Genomic DNA, 19,117 nt, shown 5'->3' with positions numbered 1-19,117 from the left:
GAAGATAATCAATCACGAGCTGCTATTCTGTTGCACTTGCAAACGCTGTTTTACATTACAAAAAGATACAAAATGGAGTGGGATCGCCTATGAATATAAACATATCTATGAAATAAATGTACGAGTTAAAATGGTCTGTAACATATATTCTGGTAATTAGTGAATCGGTTATTAGGAAGAGATATTTCTTCGATTTGAGTGCATGAGGCCTACCTGCAAGAGAGTGCTGGGCTATTTATCCTTGATTACGAGTGCTGCCATGGCACAGAGGATCTATGGATTTGTATATTTACATACAATGCCAGCTCTTCTCAGCAGGGCTGCTATCTTATTGACCGTCCCACTTTTTCTCAGAGTGGCAGCCATACATTTTAGTAGTACAGCGCCATCGCTTCTCAGCAACCTTCCGTACTTCATAAGATAGTAAGGCACTTCCCCAAAGGACACGTACCTGTTGTTCTACTAAAGGCACATTGCCACCACTATAGAAAACCCCCGAAAGGCAACAGCTGGATTACTTGGATTACTTTATATCAGTCATAACCAATGACAATTTCTCTGGGCAGATGTCCATTGCACTGTTTTCATTTGATCTGTCTCATTACAGACGAGGCCCCAGCATATACAAATCAGCATTGGAACCACCTATACAATGTGATGTCCAGCCTTCACTGATGGGCTAAGTGCCCGCTACAAATTGGCACTCATCAGCTCGGCAAATGTACTTCTAAAAAGGGACATCAATTACTGCTCTCCTTATTGGGGTTGCTATAGTTACACGGCTAGTACCTGCAATCCTCAGCTGGGCCGATATGCTTTTAATAGGACAGTACGGGAATGTTTGTGCCTGGAAGCTTTTTCATTTTAATAGGAGTGTACTGGCACTATTTTTCAATCTTACGAGAGAGGACACAGATTTACGGGGCATGGACTCGTAACTTCTCCCTGATCTTCCAGAGTATGTACAATGCACGCTGGTATGAAGGGCAAACCTGTGGTCAGGAGGATGAACTTTGTAGTTAGCAGACCCACATGGGCAAATGTGTGTGATCCTGGGCATACAACGCGGAAGCTGGAATGTGATAGTATGTGAAGCAGTTAATGCCATATGGGGAGTCGCAGGCATAGAATGGAAACTGCAGGTGAGGGCATCCAGCCATACCACTTTTGTCCATCGAAATATAGGCCAGTGAAATTATACCCAATGACAAACAACCTTGGAATTTCCCTGTTTTACAGCAGAGAAGAGAGGTCCAAAACTTGAATAGAGAATAAAATCTCCACAAAACTATGAAATAAATGCCTGGAGTTTGCATTTCCATAAGATGTATCGAGATGAAACCCTACCTTTGCCCGATGCGGGCATGTGAGGCTGAACTTCAGCATGTGCATTTGGTGATGGCATATTAGGATGGCCTGTTGGCACATATAGAAGCCAGCCTCACACTTGATGGCGGTACCCGGGCATATGATGGCTGAACAGGGCTTATAACGATGTGCATGGACACGCGGGGAAGCAGATTTACTAAAAATATGAAGGTGACAAAAAGTAGTCCGTATTCTATTTGTAAGAAAACGACGAGCTAATGTTTGGGGACAAAACGTTCCTATACTAAACAATTAAAGAAAGTCTTTGGGACAAAAGAAGCGAATTTTTAAAATATACATGTTTACGTTTGTGGACAAAATGTGTTTATATACAAAAGGGAAAAATGATATAGCACGGATGACTCCTGGTAAGTTCAGCGACACATCTTATTGCTAGGTTATGACACGATTTCTTTGGTGCTGTATTGCAGTTCATTTTGCTCCAGTGGTTATTTAATTACTAACATTGAGGTATGTCATGAACATTTGGATACATAACTATTATTTGAGGCCTTGGCTATAGATCGGTATGGTGCCACCTGCTAGATAGGTCAGCGGTCTGAACTTACAGGTGCCTTTTGTTCATAATTGGGAAGACCGGCCAGTGCCGTCACCCATTTTGGGGGAGCGGAGCCAGTTCAGAGAAACACAGTGCGCTCCCTCAGCTGCTTGCTGCAGCTGTGGAAATGCTCCTGGGTTGGCTTTAACTGTCAAAGGGAATGTAGTTTCCCTTTGTAATTTTCTATTCTCCAGCATGCATGTCCAATGAGGCAGGGAGCGTTTTCCTTCCCCAGCATTGCATGGCCGTTTTGGGATTTGGGATGCAGGCTGCGGATCTGCATGTCTGAATGTGGGTAGGGGGCGCCTCAGCGCCTCCCTGCATAATCAGTTGGCCTGGGGAATTGTGTTTTCAGTGCTCTGGCTCCTCGCACATGTGCAGGAACTTGGAAGTGCTTTACGCTTTCTGTTCTTGTTGCGTGTGAGCAGAGTCCTGATGGGGGCTGAAGGTAAGGAAAGAGCTATGCATGAATGTATGGTATGCGTGTCTGTGAATGATCGAGTGTATGGTTTGCTGGAGTTTGCGAGTGAATGCTGTGTGAATGAATGAGCCAGTAAATATTGTGTGAATTATTGCGTGAATGTGCGAGCGCTGGTGATTGTGCTGGGCCTCTGATTTTGACAGGCGTGTGTGGTTATGGGGGGCTATTTTACTATGGTGTGCCTCAAGGGTAAAGCAAACATGGTAAGTGCCATTACATTTTTAGACTGGCCTACATTGGTGCAGGCAGTTTGGACATGTTTTCCTATTGTCTAATGGCAAAGCCAACAGGAGTATATGGCATGTATTGGCCGAGCCAGCTTGGACATGTTTTTTGTAAAGAATCATTACTATACTCATGCATGCTGCAAACAGGAGTATTTTCTTTTATCGGAATACTGACATATCTTGGTGCAGCCAGGAGGGAAATGTATGGGCACAGCCAGCATGGCAATGTTTTTGTTATACGGTATATATTGCGGAGAAAGGCATCCTGAAATGTGTTGGGAAATTTTTCTGTGCATTGTTGGTGACTTGCTTCTATTGGAGTTCATCACACTTTGCCATACAAAACCGATTGCAAACTGTCTGGCTGTTCACCCAATTCTTTTACAAAAAGTGTGCTGTAAAATGCACCATTTTAGCCCATTATTCAAAATATTTGTTGTGAAACCTTCCATTCTCTGTCTTTTTTGTGGTAGAAATTGTCATTTCTGGTCTCCCTCGTATTCTCTTGAGAGAAGCTGATTGTTAATTTCTATTGAAGCTTCCGAAAACAAAGACAAATTATGGTGGGCACAGTAAGTGGCACATTATTTCATATGAGTATGGTCTGTGGATTGTGAATTCTAAAAAGTATATCTTCAGGCATAGCTCTTCTTATGGGCGAATAATTTAGCTCCAACATTCCTAGTGCCCCCTAGAAGAGTGATAAATACAGGCACAGTTATTAGCAAAATGTAGCCAGCCTCGGCTAGGAAGGAGTACAAAGCTTTTCGCTGAAATCCTGCACATACAAAAATGCATATTAACGGGGACTACTCAATGATTGAAAACGCTGGTACTGACACCAGGAAAATTTGCTTGATGGCATGAATTCCTATTGGCACCTTCCTCAGTTTGTAGCATCTATTTCCTGTTTTCACATCCTCTTATCTTCTCCTCGCTCATCTTCTTTCATCTAACAGACTAAGACCTGGATACTCTAGGAGGGGGCACCATGCGCCCCTCCACTGACAACCCTTCCGTGCTGAGGCTACTAGATTGGTTATTTGGAACAGCATAAAAGCCTATTAACATAACATAACCATTGAAACTCAAGGTGACTAGGTATTGGCCACTACAGGTAAACAACACTAAAAATTCCTATTCAAATAAACATGGATGCTTGCTGAAAACTTCTGGCTTTCCCAGTGCTCGTTTAATTAGAAATGTAATCTCAAAAGGAAAGATGACAATGAAAATAAACGGGAACAACAGTGGAATTCATCAGCTGGAATAAAAAACGGGCAAAAATATACCCTTTTTTGCAAAAGAATGACAGACTTGTAGATTTTCTTTGCACAGATGCTTTATTATACAGCTATTTATGATTCCCCATACGCTGTTACGAAACAGCGACAACTCATATGTGAATAGACACACCTCATAGTACCTCTTCCCAAGCGTTATATTCACATCGTATGCCTCGCGTATTGTGAATAATGTTCGGAAACGACTGCAGTGTGAAGTATATTTCTGTCCTTTTACCAAGCTACTGTTGAGACATAGTATTTTCATCCTCGACATAAACCACAACAGAACACCCAAAAGAAATGATGTCTGGCACCAGAGAAGATTTGCTTCTTCAATGATTGGCGATCAGGTGGAACAGACACATGATCTCAGAACTTGGGTGCAGAGACGGCAATGTAGAGGGGGAAAAAAATGAGTTCAGGGTTATTCGGTTTCAGCTCCCGCAGCCGCCGCTTTCCTTTCTGCAATCATTCTGTGTTTCTGCTTCATGAGGCATTTCCGGGCGTTGCCGTATGCACCAAGGTCCTGATCTGAAAAATAAGAGGCACTCATCACTTTAAATGCTCAGTGAATCCCTTTGAAGCGCTTGGTTTCTGGGTTCCTAGTGTTAACCTAGCCAGAGCACACACATCATCTGGGAAGTCACACCAGGAAGGTATGCCATTTGAAGTCCTGTGGAGCCAATCCCAAGGATTCGTGAGAGTCAAAACCCAGCCCCATCTCCCTGACACATATCAAGCAAGTCTAGATTGCACCAGGAAAGAACTCATCCGAAAGGCTTTACAGGGGTCTTGGTTTCAAAAGAGGCAACTTGGGCACTGGTAGCAAATGGACCTGTATAACAAAAGAAGAGCCCAGCTCTTGTTTTCTGATGCCCAGGTGCTTAACACACCCGCTGCAGAGAAAAAAAGGTCTCACAAAAGACCAAGTGGCAAAAAAAGCACAATCTACCTACAACCCCTTGACTTTCATCCCACACACTAAAACATACCACCTCTTTAAAAAACGTACGCCGCTTACACACACCCACACCCTTTTTTTAAACACATATTGAAAGGGATGAGCCACCAAAAACCCTTCAGCCACGCAACTTCACTTAGGCTTTTTAAAAGCTTGCAGTGTGGTGCAGCCATCAGGTCTTCATGCAGCCTCCTGCATGAAGGTGGCATGTAGCACGGTTCAGCATGCCATCTCTTCTTGTATCAAAGTATTGGGGTGGAAGCATTGGCTCACTACTGCACCCAGTGCATCAGATAAGTGGGAGTATTTTACTCCCTATGTTATAAAGTTTGGAGTAAAATGATTTTTTTAGGGAGTAAAAATGTAAGTCTAATTCCCAATGAGAGTATTTTATAAGCGAGCAAAAATATGTTTTAACTGTAAAACGGGAATGTTTTTGTAATGATTATTCCTTTGAATCTAGTTATTCATACACAATACTCATCAAAAGAAACAGGTTTACTTCTGATCAGGCACCGTGTGAGTGAAGGCAGGAGCACAAGGCCTTAAGTTTTTGTTTCCTATTTTTTGTTGGGAGTATTTGCCTATTTTTAGAACGTAAAAATGGTCGATATACCCCTTTTCTGTAGGGCTGACCTGACCCACACCAAATCATTTTAATGCCGGCGAGGCAGGCCACCTAATGTTTGTGACAGTACGGTCGTTCTGTGCATTCCTCTCTCCAGATTGAGGAGACTTGCAGGACCATCTTAACACTGGCAGCAACAAAAACGCATTTAAAAAAGGTCTCGGGAAAATAGCACGTACAAACACCTGCAACCCTCAGGCAGCTCATGTCCATGGCGACTCAGCATCCAAGGGCATGAGAGACACTTTCCACCCTGCTCACATCAGTGAAAGCTATATGCCATTTCACTCTCCCCCCCACCCCCCAACTATTCCAATGTCTCTTGGTGCTTCATCCCGTCATATTTCTCCCCTCCCTCACCGGTCTAGACTCTCACCCATGCAACTGGCCTTACCACTGTTGCACACCTCCAAGCCACACAAGAGCAACCCTAAGCTTTACAGGATTCAAATACATTCGTAAGGGAGCACCAAGCGTGGCGTTCCCCTCCTTAGAACCTGCCACATGGCAACACATCAACTCATTCAGAAAACCTCAATTCGACCCTACTTCATGTTGCATAGCTACTTAAAACTTCCTCAAACACAAGCATCACACCAGCTGTTCCAGTGTATAGACTGGAACTTCGTGACAAAAAGAGGGATACTAAAACTTTAAAAAAGTTGCTCAATCATCAACTCTCAAACTACTAAAAACTTGCCATCGTAAAAGAAAAATCGGAAGCTACACACGAAATTACAAGCCACCAACCAAAGCAAGGTTCGCTTCAGTGCCATTTAACACACCATTAATCCCCACTCAATCAAAAATTCTCCAAACATCCGCCAATATTCAACCAAAACAGCATTTCTGACTGGACAGGAAAACACTCTCCCAACTCCATCAACTCCCTCCCCCACAGCACCCTTTTACACAACTAACCAGCGAAGACCACTCAAATAGCCCTGTTCGTATAAAACCATTTGTGACAACATTTTGCCATCAACTACATAAGGGCTCTGGCCACGGAACAATACCCTCGCCCATCTCAACAGCAACACCTCCCTCTTTTCTTATACATGCCGTTCTTCACCAACAACCAAACCCTCCAGCTCTTGAAGAAACCTCCCCTCGGCCGACAAGCTATACAATTATCATCTACCCTTCCGTGGGAAAAGCCAGGAAAGACTGCAACCCTTTTGACTCCTGTCAGAGAATGAATGATATATCAATACAGCATGGAGTTAGCGGGTGATTCCATTCTGTCCTTACCCAAAGCTTTCTAACACAATATAGATAGAACCATTCAAATATAAAATTATTCCTGTTGGACTAAAATTATTCCAGTTGGACTAAATCTCTAGATGGAACAGGAATAATGTTATAATTGAACGGTTCAGTTTATATTGTGTTATAAAGAGAATGAATGATGCCAAGGGCATTACAGAAAGTAGACCCCTGCCACCTCGTCCTGCTGGACCAAATCGGCAATTGAATGCCTTAGTTCATCAGGACTTCCAACTCGCCTTTTCAGCTCGATAGTCTTCAAGCGGGTCACTTAATTTCTGGAACTGTGGCAGTGGCATTTCTTCACCTGGGGAAAGATCGTACACCCCCAAACCCCTTCCTCCCCTTGTCAGTCTACAAAAATAGATACCCCTCACGACCAATCGCAATGTATCATATTGGCCGACTACCAACCGTCTCATGCACTAAACGTCAGAAATACAGACTCATAAGTTTGACCAATGTGCGGCCATTTTGATGTAGCTAGAATCGCCATTTTGTTCACTAACGTTTGCTCATTGCTTTTTGTTCAAAACTGCTTAGCCGAAAGCTTATTCTGCTTCACTGATTACTTTGTTGTTCAAAGCGAAAGAGCAAGGCCGCAAGGCTGGGAGTTATCTGTTGAAACATAACGTAGGCAGTCCCAGAGAGGAATGCCCAATCCCCTCACACATATAGCCTTGGAGGAGAGCAACACAACATTTAATCATCTCACTGATGCCAGCCAGTCTCGTTAATATGGTAGAAATGCTACAAAGAAACAGCTAAAGGCTTGAATTGTGCTTTTCTTACAGCCCCCCTTTCCTAAGCCCAGCAGAGCATGCTGACTCCCAGGACACGAATAGCAAATAGGAGATAGCAAGGCCTCGAATGCGACTCTTCCCCCGTACGCAGCTTGCCTGCAAGAACAGAAGCACTGTGTTCTGTTCAACAAAGAAATATGTCTCTAGACTCGCAATGTTGCATATTGTTGCTAAAATAGATGTTTGAAGGTGTTATATTCGTCGAAATTGTCAATCAACAGACCCAGTTCAAAGAAACTGTACTATGGGCGTAATGAACATGTCATGACTGATTGCAGGATGTACATTTTGTATATATGTAATTGATGTATGTTATTTGCTCTCTTGCGTCCCTCGGGGTCTGGAGACACACGTCGCGGGGCGTGAGACCGAGTTGGCCAACTGAGACTTTTTGCTTTGCAATAAACCCTAGCTTTTGGGAATACAACCTTGTGTCTGGCGTGTCAGTTGGTGTGTGGTGATTTGCCTTGTTTCCACTACGCGAGGGTCCCCTAGGGGCCCCTTCAAGATGGCGCCTGAACAGGGACCGTCCCCCACTTGTTCCATTGTTTAAGTTGTAAGATGAGAAAGGTGGAGAGAACGGCGAGGACGGGACGATAAAGCCGGAATCAAGCGGTGTTCGGGGCACCCCTGTGTAAGTGATGAGACTCCTATGCAGATCTGCACACATCTGATCCCTGATTGACGTACCCGGCCAGAGAACAAGGAGGCGAGGGTCCCGAAAACGAGGCAGAGCCGAGAGACGCAGACACAACGTCATTGGTTGCGTCAGTATACGGACAAATTGTGTCTTGGAAGACAATTTGACTTATCAGGTGAGTCGTACCCCGATTCGAAATAGCCCTGATATTGGTTTAGAGTTGACTTTGCAAAATCAAAAGCCCAGTGTAAGGTTGATTAGCCGAGGGTAAGGTTAACACATGCCTCGGGTATTGTCCACCGTAGCAGGGTTTTTTCCGCTGCGGTAGACAGTCTTTGGAAGATGGCCAAGTTGCGCCACCCGGGAGAACGCTGGCGTACGAGATGTATGTAAAGCATGGTGTGGGTGCGATAATGTTCTGTGAGATTTGGCATAAGCAAACCAGAAAGCAAGATGATGTTCAGTGGCCAATTAATGGGTGTTTTGAGATTGAGAGAATAGATAACTTGGAAAAGGTGTTGATAAGAAAGAAAGCACGTCCCGCAGCATTCGATATCCTTAGGGACTGGAGAAGGGAAGCTATGCTTCATTGGAGAAGTAGAGAGAAACATGCGCGCAGGCATAAATCAAAAACTGAAATAGTGGAAGAAAAGGAGGAGGAGGAGTGGACTGAGAGTCTGAGAAGGACTGGTAGACGCGAACAGTTGAACATAGAAAGAATATACCCACAACGAGAATTGCATATAGCAGATGATTTAATAGAAAAAATGTTGACCGAAACAAAGCAGAGTCCAAGACCAGAAAGTAAAACAAACGCGTCAGGAACCACTGTTCAACCCCCTCCTGTTGCCCAAACCCCCGCACCCCTCCCAATTGTTCAAATCCTAGCACAGCCACAGACTGCGCCCATAGCACCTCCCATTAGCCAGCCAGTACCACAACAGTCACTTCCTGTTCCTGTTAACCCATCCGCACCTCCCTCCCTAGAAACAGACACAGTCCTGTCCGTCCCACCCGCGGTTGAACTTGAAACTACGGAGGCGAGAGATGGGACTGTACAAAGTGGATGCACAAGAGTGACCCGCAGTACGATCAGCCAGGAGAGGAAGCGGGAATTGCAAGTTCAGGCAGAGATGTATATAGATGGGAACAATGGGATGGCAGCATTGGACTCGATGTATGACTTCCGAAAAAGCAATGCAAGACAGGTAGTGTTGGAATGCATGGGTGAATATTTAGTGAGAAGATGGAAACAGTTAGTTGGGAAATTACCGCCACAACGATTGTTAGATTTAAATGCATTAGCACGTTGTAGAGAAAGAGATGAAGAAGTAAGGAAACATGTATATGGACTTTTTGAGCTTAAAAATGAACTTGATAATGAACATGCTGAAATGTTTACCACACCTGGTTACGGGAGTAGGGATATCAGGAGGGATAGGAAGAATGTGGCATCACCTTACATACAGTGGCGACATTCGTCATCCTCAATACAGATAGGCGATAAACTAAAAGTATGTGTGCGAGAGGAGCTAAGATGGATGTCGGATCCTAGTACTCCTGCAATGGAAATACATGACATATTCGATGAATAGCCGAAGAGGCTGACAAAATATTAGGACTGATCAAAGATAATGGATTCAACACAGCCAGCGCAACCACAGGAGACCCCACACGGCAAATCAAACAATTAGAATACCTAATTCGCAAGGAGATAAACCGGAAACTTCATGCCATAACACTCGGCAGATACTATAGAAACCAAAGAATACCTAGGGGCTTACGCATACAACTAAGACCAACCCTCTGTAAAGAAAATAAGGAGTTTGTAAAAAGATGGGAAGCTATACTCAATAAATGTTCTCTTGATCTCATTCTACTAATAATTCAAGAGTTGGCGAAAAATCTTAATGAATTGGGGGCAAGAAATAGCGGAAATAGAGAAGGAACTGGTTGCAACCCTTAATCGAGAAGAAGTAGATGCTATACTAGAGGACATCAACACAAAATTGTCTGATTACAAAAAGGAACTAGAAAGTAAGAAGATCAGAAAATTTAAAAGGGATACTTATGACTATTTAAAAGACGAGGTTTATACATGGATGGATAAATATGGACCCCCGATAAGGAAACCGAAAGCAAATTACACAAGTGAAACATCAAGTTCAGGAACAGATACTGAAAAAGAAACTACCCAACAAGAAGAAGAAGAATCCACTCCAGGTACCTCCGAAGCAGCAGGGAGTTTAACAGATCTTGATAGAAACAGAGTTCCTTTTTTAGACAGAGGTCGAAGAGAACAAGAAGGGGCAAAAGAAAAACGAAAAGAAAAACCGAACGCAAGATTGCAGCAAAAGAAAACAGTGATCAATTTGTCATCGAGAGTGTTAACACCCAAGGAGAATAAACCTTACAAAAAGGGTGGAGCTATGTTCCTACATATGACAGTACCCTTTTTGAATCAAAGATCAAACTCTACAAATTAGTACGCAAAATGAAATTGAAAGTGTTTTTCAGCGAATTGGAACAGGACACACAAATGGATGATGACCCGTTAGATTTCAAAGAGTTTAGAAGCAAGAGCAACTTCATTCCACCCATCACTGTACCTTCTGTTGAAATATTTCAAAAGCAAGTTACCAGAGATCTAGAAAAAATCAAATTTGGACACTCAAAGAAACGCAATATGAAACCGCATGAACTGAAATTGATTAAAGATTTGTATGGAGATGAATCTATCACAATTAGATCTGCAGACAAAGGGGGCAGTCTTGTACTACTCAATCGTCAGGACTACGACCAGGAATGCATCAGACAATTAAATGACACCAATGTATATGCTCTACTTGATATTGACCCCACAGAAGACATTAAAAAGAACTTGGAAAGTCTACTTATTAAAGCAGAAGCATTGAGTTGGATTAATCATAATACGAGAAAGTTCCTGACTAACTCCTATCCACGTATTCCACATTTTTACATTCTTCCCAAAGTCCATAAAGATCCTCTGAAACCACCAGGGAGACCCATAGTAGCTGGGATAGACAGTATCCTTGAACCACTGGGTAAATATATTGATTTCTTTTTACAGCTAACACCTACATCAAAGAATCCAGACATTTTTTACAGCTACTTGAATCTATACCATTCAACTTCAATAATTTGTTTTACCATAGACGTCAAGAGTCTATACACATCTATTCCCCACGATCAGGGTCGAGAAGCAGTGGAATGGCTACTTTTGCAAGAAGACGACATACCAGCTCAGAAGGATTTTATAATGGCATTACTAGAATTTATCAGCAACAACTCCTATTTCCAATACAAAAACTCATTTTTTTCTCCAAATAGCAGGTACTGCAATGGGGGCAACAATGGCATTCATGTATAAATTTGAAACAGACTTTGTTCTGAAAAAAATCCAATGGAATAACAACATAGGTTTCAGGTATATAGATGACATTTTTGGCATCTGGACAAGTACAGAAACCGAACTGCTAGAATTCTTCAACTATCTAAATGGCATTGACCCCAGGATACAATTCACTCATGAACATTCTAAAGAAATCATACATTTTTTGGATGTTGAAATAAAGATAACAGACCATGGGTATCAAACAACCATTTTCATAAAAAGTACTGATCGTAATAACCTTTTACAGAGACTCAGTTTTCACCAACCGAGCTTAATCAAAAATCTTCCCTACAGCCAAATGCTAAGGGTCAAAAGAATAGTTAGTGACCCTATTGATTATGAAAAAGCAGTGAAAGACATGGGAGATAAGTTTTTGGAGAGAGGCTACTCTGAAGTTGAAATAGAGGCGGCGACAGTCCGCACAGCGGCACAAGACAGAAAGGAATTATTAAAACCTCAAACTAAAAACAAATCAGCACCTCCTCTAGTCTTTGTATCCAAATTTTCAGACAAAGCAATCGTATTAAACAAATAATCAAGAAAAACTGGAACACGATAACTTGTGATCAAAGAATAGAGCATCTGTTCAGGGAATTACCAACCTTCGCATACCAACGCAGTCAGAATCTGAAAGAGACGTTGGTGAACACCAAACCTCCACGCAAGAAGAAACTCACAGACCGTACTGGCACATTCCCGTGCCTTAATTGCAGCAATTGTCAGTACATCATGAAAGGACCAACCATCAACCATCCGTATTCTGGAGAAAAGATTAAATTAAAGGATTTTGCGACGTGTGACACCCAAAATGCCATCTATGGTATCAAATGCCCCTGTGGGCATTTTTGTACATCGGACAAACACAACGTACAGCGAAGATACGCTGGAATGAGCATACATCTTGCATTAGGAATCGAACAGTTACCTCGGCGGTAGCTAGACACTGGTGTGAGAAACGCCACAGTTTGGCACACATTAAATTTGTTATCCTAGAAGTGGTACAAAGGTATAACAAATATGAAAATTTGCAGAAGAAACTTGATCAACGTGAAACTTACTGGATTGATCGTTTGGGGACCCTGGCACCTAAGGGGATCAACAAAGAAAAACTATATGTGTTCTCTATAATTCCCTTTTTCCTTTAAGATTTTTTCCTTGAAATTTGCAGTGATGGATTTCCAATGATAAAGTGGGCTGTTTTTACGAAGACATTTACTGACAGTTTTCATTTGAATACAGAACATTGAACTGCATTGCATTTATGTTCACTAACTTCTAATGTCATATGTGGTTACGCATTTCTTATGCTCCATTTGATATTTTTTTCCCCACCTGACCAAGATATGCATCGCCAATATATGCATCATGAGAACGATTCTGATATAATTGCACCGATTGAGCTAATTTGTTATTTTGTTTATTATGTATTTCTATAATTTATTGCTACATACCTGTGATAGCTTTTTACACACACGACTATGCTGTTCGCTTTACTGGTCAGATACACGAGAATGTTGTGCGCCTAAGTTACAAAGATTGAAACACCCGCATGAGTAAGCATCCGTTCTACGGATCACGTTTCCATGGTGATGAGTCCCGCTTCCCGTGACTCCACGGTGGTGGGACCCAAGGCGTACGTGCTCTGACACGACGCCGTTGTGGTCACCATGGGAACGTTTAAATTCCCAGACTGACATTCGCGCACGCGCACCTGTGCGAATGCGGCTGACATTGACTCAGCGTTGCTGCACGGTAAGGCTGACTCTACTTCACTCCCTTCTCGGTATACATGACCTTAATTGTTAAACTACTTGTTACTGATTAACCTTCCTGTGATTTTGCAGGAACTTAATTTATAAGTTGTTGTCTTTTTCACTGGATGGTAATACGAACACGAGCCATTTGGATAAATAGGTACGAACAACATTTTTTTATTTAGTTCTGCCTAACTTACGCTATGATAGCAACTTACGTGTTTTGATGTGTAGTTATTGACTTAGAATTTCTCTCTTTTTTTGCATATCATCCTCATTATGGAACATTTGGATCTGGTATGTGTTTGGAATCACTATTGTAATGACTGTTAATATATTATGTATTGATATATGTGAACAGATTATTGATTGAATGTACCGCCCTGATGAAGGTTTTTTTACAACCAAAATGCATTGGCATATGTACATATAATCCTAGCCTGATATTGGCACAGCCTCATGGAATATGATACAAAAATACTCATTTGAGTAACTTTCTAACCAAGAACTACCAAAGGAGATGTGAATAAACATTTCTTTGATACATTTAATTAATGCTGACAATTTATTTATTAATCTTTGGCAATTGGTCCATATCTAATGTGCAGCCCTATTTTAGGGCCAACTGAGAGCACCGGTTATTTGATAGAGCAGTTCAACTCTATCTTTTTGCTTTATATTCAATGAATATACCACGCCCATGAAAAGAAAAGCACTGCAGGCGATGGCTGAACATTTAATAGACAAAGATATAAAGGACAAGAAGGTCAGCCCCCCTCGAAATAATGGCGACATATAAGAGGGCACTAGAACGAGGGACGGGGAAACAGCCTTGTCGCTTGACTTGGGGATAATATTGCATATGAGGGAAGGGGGAGGAACAGTGAGTGCGGCATTTCCTATGAGAGAAGTCCCACCTACCTATGTGCAGAAAGTAGAAATTCCTGCAGCAGGCACTGTAGCGGCGCAGGTGACGCCAGCACATTATACTGCCCAATATGTACATGTCCCCGTTTCCAGGCAGGAAGTGAATAACATAAAACAGACGATTCCTGATGTAAGAAAGAATCCCGCAGTATTTTACAAAGAAGTAGAATCCTGTCTGCAATCATCTGTGCTTACCATGGGTGACAGATTTAATATTCCCAGTGATCCTGCCAGCGGACATATGGAAGCAGATAAGAAAAGTGGATGATATAACGGCATATGGTGCCTGGGCGAATTTAGTAAAAGAAGAGAGGGATAAAGAGGTTGGAGGGAAGCCAGGGGCGAACATGGTAGCATTACCAGGACGAATTATACAAAGATTAAAAGGGATTGTTCCAGAGAAAAGAATCCAATGGGATAAGTTGACTGCATGTGTGCAAGGCAAGGATGAGCTAGCTACAGACTATTTTAATAGGTTTGAGAAGTATTCACAGACTTCAGTGGGCAGGATGTGAGTTCAGAAGCGGGGAAAAGATTATTTGTTGGTAAGTGAGTGGGTTAACTCTTCCAATTCAAAATTTGATATTGACATCCGAAAGTGCGTGGCAAGCAAAAATGCTGGGCGAAGTATTACATATGGCACAATATTATGAGAACAGGGTAAATAAAGAAAAAGAGGCAAAAGATACAGTAAATTTGAAGACGAGAGTGCTACTTCAGCAAGTAGCGGGACACAACAGAGGGAGGGGGAACGCACAAGTAAGGAGTAATTCAAATATGCATGGAGGACCGGTGGGGTAGAATCAGTGTGCATACTGCATTGAGGAAGGGCAATGGAGACCACAATGCCCACATTTGAAAAATAGAACTGGGGGTGGTCAGAGAAGACAGCACCGGGGGCACCCAGGAGCAAATGGACCGAATAGAAATAATATGCAGCAGCAACAAGGTAACCAAGGAGGTCAGCTCCTGGCTGATCGTACTGCGGGTCACTCTTGTGCATCCACTTTGTACAGTCCCATCTCTCGCCTCAGTCAAGCTCAGCATCAGAACACTACCAACCACAGTCAGGGCCAGAGTAATCAACAACATGGGAATAATCAGAATGGGGGAGCTAGAGGAAGGGATGGGAACATTTTTGATACACAACAAAATGCGTATTACAGCAATAGCAGTAATTACACATCGGACGATGTGTTATTCCCTCAATAGGACAGCCCAGGACAGGGGTTGGAACCAGTGTCTATTCCCGTGAATCAGAAAGGACCCTATGTAGAGATAGATGAGAGTCGGGGATACAGAGCACCGTTTTCTTGTAGATAGGGGAGTGCAGAAGTGTTCAATGGATCATCACTTGGTTCCAGATATACCACTGTCAGGGCAAAATAATATTGCTGTAGGGTTTGCAGGTACACCAGTAATTAACCCAGTGTCCCAATCAGTCCCAGTAACAATAGGTCAATTCACTGAGCATTGTTCATTTCTCTTAACAGATAATTGTGGAGAAAACCTTTTGGGATTGAATTTATTGAAAAAACTAGGTGCAGTTATTCATTGCACTCCCGATGGTGTGTTTTTAACAATTTGACCACAAGATGCACAGGTGTCTGAATTTTTGTCTAAACCCTTGCCAGAAGAGTTGAGTAAGGTGCCAATCTGTATATGGGCAACAAATGACAATGATGTGGGATGCTTAAAGATAGAGCCAGTAAAAGTGATTTCGAAAGAAGCGGCCACGCTGCCGCGTATTCCACAGTACAGAATTTCAGCTGACGGAGAGCAAGGATTGAAAAGGATTGTTTCAGATTTGGTGAAATTAGGGGTAATTGAGGAAATTGCAGGTAGTACATGCAACAGCCCCATTCTTCCGGTATACAAGAAAGGAGATAACGAGGTACCCTATCGTTTCATAATTGATCTGCGCGCGTTAAACAAGGTAGTCGACCCTCAATTTCCCTTAGTGCCAGACGTCACCACCATTTTGACAATGATACCTGCATTAGCAGAATACTTTAGCTGATTGATTTAAAGAATGCTTTCTTTAGCATTCCAGTGAGCAAGGACAGTCGATATTTGTTTGCGCATTTAGGAGGACGGTCATTCACATTCACGCGCATTTCACAAGGATACACGGAAAGTCTGAGTATTTACAGCAGGGCATTGAAGGAACAACTAGCTAGAGCTACCAACAGGTTGTGCATTGCTACAATATATAGACAATCTGTTGATCGCTGCAGACACAGAGAAGATTTGTAAAGAAAGTACCATTTTACTATTAACACACTTAGCAGTGTATGGCCACAAAGCCAGCTTGAAAAAATGTCAGTATTGTCGAAAGGAAGGGGCGTATTTGGGTTACTTACTTTCGAAAGAAGGGAGAAGACTAACACCAGAGCGAATAGAGAGCATTTCTGGTATGCCTATTCCAAAAACACAGAAAAGAGTCAGAGCCATAATAGGCATGGCTTCTTGTTGCCGGCAGTGGATTGGAAACTTTGCGTTAATTGTGAAACCAATGGTGGCATTGACGAAAAAGGATGCTGTGATGCCTTTGCAGTGGAATGAAGAATGTCAGAGAGCATTTGAGTTGTTGAAAATTGCATTATGTTCTGCTCCAGTTTTGGGCACATCAAATTATGGGAAGATTTTTAGACTGTATGTGAAAGTGAAGGATGTGCATTGGCTGTTTTGACACAGGAACAAGGTGGAAGAAATAGGCCATGCGGCTATTTTTCTTCCGCTCTGGACCCTGTAGCGCGCGCACTGCGACGATGTTTGCGAGCTGTTGCAGCTGCGTCAGTGAAACAAACGGAAGGGATGGTATTGGGGCACACTTTAATTTTGATGGTGCCACATGCCATAGACGTTCTACTAAATAGAACACAGACGCAACACCTCACCTCTGCTAGACTGACTAGATATGAAATCATCTTATTCACGCCCCACATCCAAATTATGAGGTGCAGCGCTCTGAATCCAGCAGAATTAATGCCACTGCCCACAGAGGAACTTGGTGACAACAAATCACCTCCCCATGATTGTTTAATGGTTACTGAGGAAGAAACGAAGGGGAGAGTTGATTTAAGTGACACCCCACAGAAAGAACCAGATGGAGAGTTATTTTGTGACGGCTCTTGTTTTAAATTACCTGATGGCACATCAACTGCCGCCTACGCTATCACTACCCTAGAGAGCATTGTAGAAAGCAAAAGAATCCCCTACAACTCGGCACAAGCTGCAGAAATAATAGCCTTGACCAGAGCCTGTGAGATTGCTGAGAATTTAAACGTGAACATATATACTGATAGCCAGTACACCTTTGGCGTGGTTCATAACTTTGGCCGACTCTGGGCTGAGAGGGGTTTCTTGACATCACATGGGGCCAGAATCCAACATGGCCCTTTGATTGTACGATTGCTGTCTGCACTCACGTTTCCAAAGCACCTGGCAATAGTGAAATGCAAGGCGCATAAAAGAGTGACATGTAAAGTGGGAGAGGGAAACGCATTTGCAGACATGATTGCGAAACAAACTGCCACTGATTTAAATACCAAAATGATGACAGTACAGTCTGAGGAAGTGCCTTGCATGATAGAGGATGGGATTGCCACTGTCAAAGAAATGCAGGCCGAAGCTACTGCTGATGAGATACAAGGGTGGGCGGAGGGCTCTGCTGAATTAAATTTGGAGGGTTGTTGGGTGGACAAGAGAACTAAAAACTGGATGTTGCCGAATTCCTATGTAAATGCAATGGTCACAATGGCCCACAGCCCTACCCACATGTGCCAAGAAAATAATCCAGCTTCTAGCTACGGTATGGGAGAATGTAAACATAAAAAAGAATGCAGAAAGGTTGGCCAGAACTGCATCACGTGCTTACAGCACAATGTAGGAAAGGGCACAGTGACTCCGACAGGAAGTTTTGGCCCTCCCTCTATGCCTTTTGAGGTAATCCAGTTTGACTTCATAGAAATGGAGCGTTGCCAAAACTTGAAATATGTGCTAGTGGTAATATGTGCATTCAGCAAATGGGTGGAAGCATATCCTTTAAAGGGCTGCACAGCAATGAGCACGGCAAAAGTAACGCTAAAGGAATATTTTTCCCGGTTTGGCCTGCCCCGTGTCTTATGGTCAGATAACGGTCCACATTTTGTGGGCGCAGTGATATTACAGATATGTGGAGGTCTCCAGATTGATAAGCGATTTCATAGTTCGAGACATCCGAGTTCGGCCGGTTTTATTGAACGCCATAATGGAATCTTAAAATCTAAGATCAGTAAGATATGTGCAGGAAGCAAGTTGAGTTGGGTGGACGCATTACCATTAGTGCTATTGTGCATGCGCATGTCAGTACAGGCAAGGACTGGGCTCTCCCCGAACAAAATAGTCATGGGGAGGCCGGCGAATGTTTGGTGCGTACCTCAGACTAAGCGGCTTTGCGAAGTTGAGCATCCTGTGCTTAGTACTTATTGTGGCCTTTTAATACAAAAATTGCGTTTGATTCATCAGCAGGTGCAGGAGGCTTTACCCGTGAGGTATACTGGTCCGGGGAACACGCTGGAGCCAGGAGACTGGGTGCTACTTAAAAACTTCGAACGAAAGACATCGTTAGCACGCAGATGGCGTGGCCCCTATCAAGTACTTCTGGCAACGCAAACGGCGATTCGTGTGGATGGGAGGAAGGCGTGGATCCATGCCACGCATGCTAAAAAGATCCCACCGACGCTGAAAGACTTGCCTGACCGAGACGACCAGAAAGTAACAGCAGCTCCAGAATCGAAAGAAACTGTTGCCAGTCCCTT

General features: G+C 42.9%; 1 protein-coding gene across 1 annotated transcript in view; it reads right to left on the bottom strand.

The window, feature by feature from the left end:
- Positions 1-3,959: 3,959 nt before the first annotated feature.
- The window catches only part of NDUFB10 (NADH:ubiquinone oxidoreductase subunit B10), a 104,154-nt gene continuing 88,996 nt past the window's right edge, over positions 3,960-19,117 (bottom strand). The window contains exon 4 of the mRNA XM_069647300.1: positions 3,960-4,452. Within this exon, the coding sequence (XP_069503401.1) occupies positions 4,346-4,452 (107 nt within the window). The 3' untranslated portion in view covers positions 3,960-4,345. The remainder of the gene's footprint in view (positions 4,453-19,117) is intronic.

Source organism: Ambystoma mexicanum, chromosome 2q (assembly GCF_040938575.1).
Source record: "Ambystoma mexicanum isolate Mex_15411 chromosome 2q, UKY_AmexF1_1, whole genome shotgun sequence".
NCBI classification, from domain to species: Eukaryota; Metazoa; Chordata; class Amphibia; order Caudata; family Ambystomatidae; genus Ambystoma; species Ambystoma mexicanum.
Note: the sequence above shows the minus strand (reverse complement) of the source record. Positions and strands in the feature narration are given on the sequence as shown.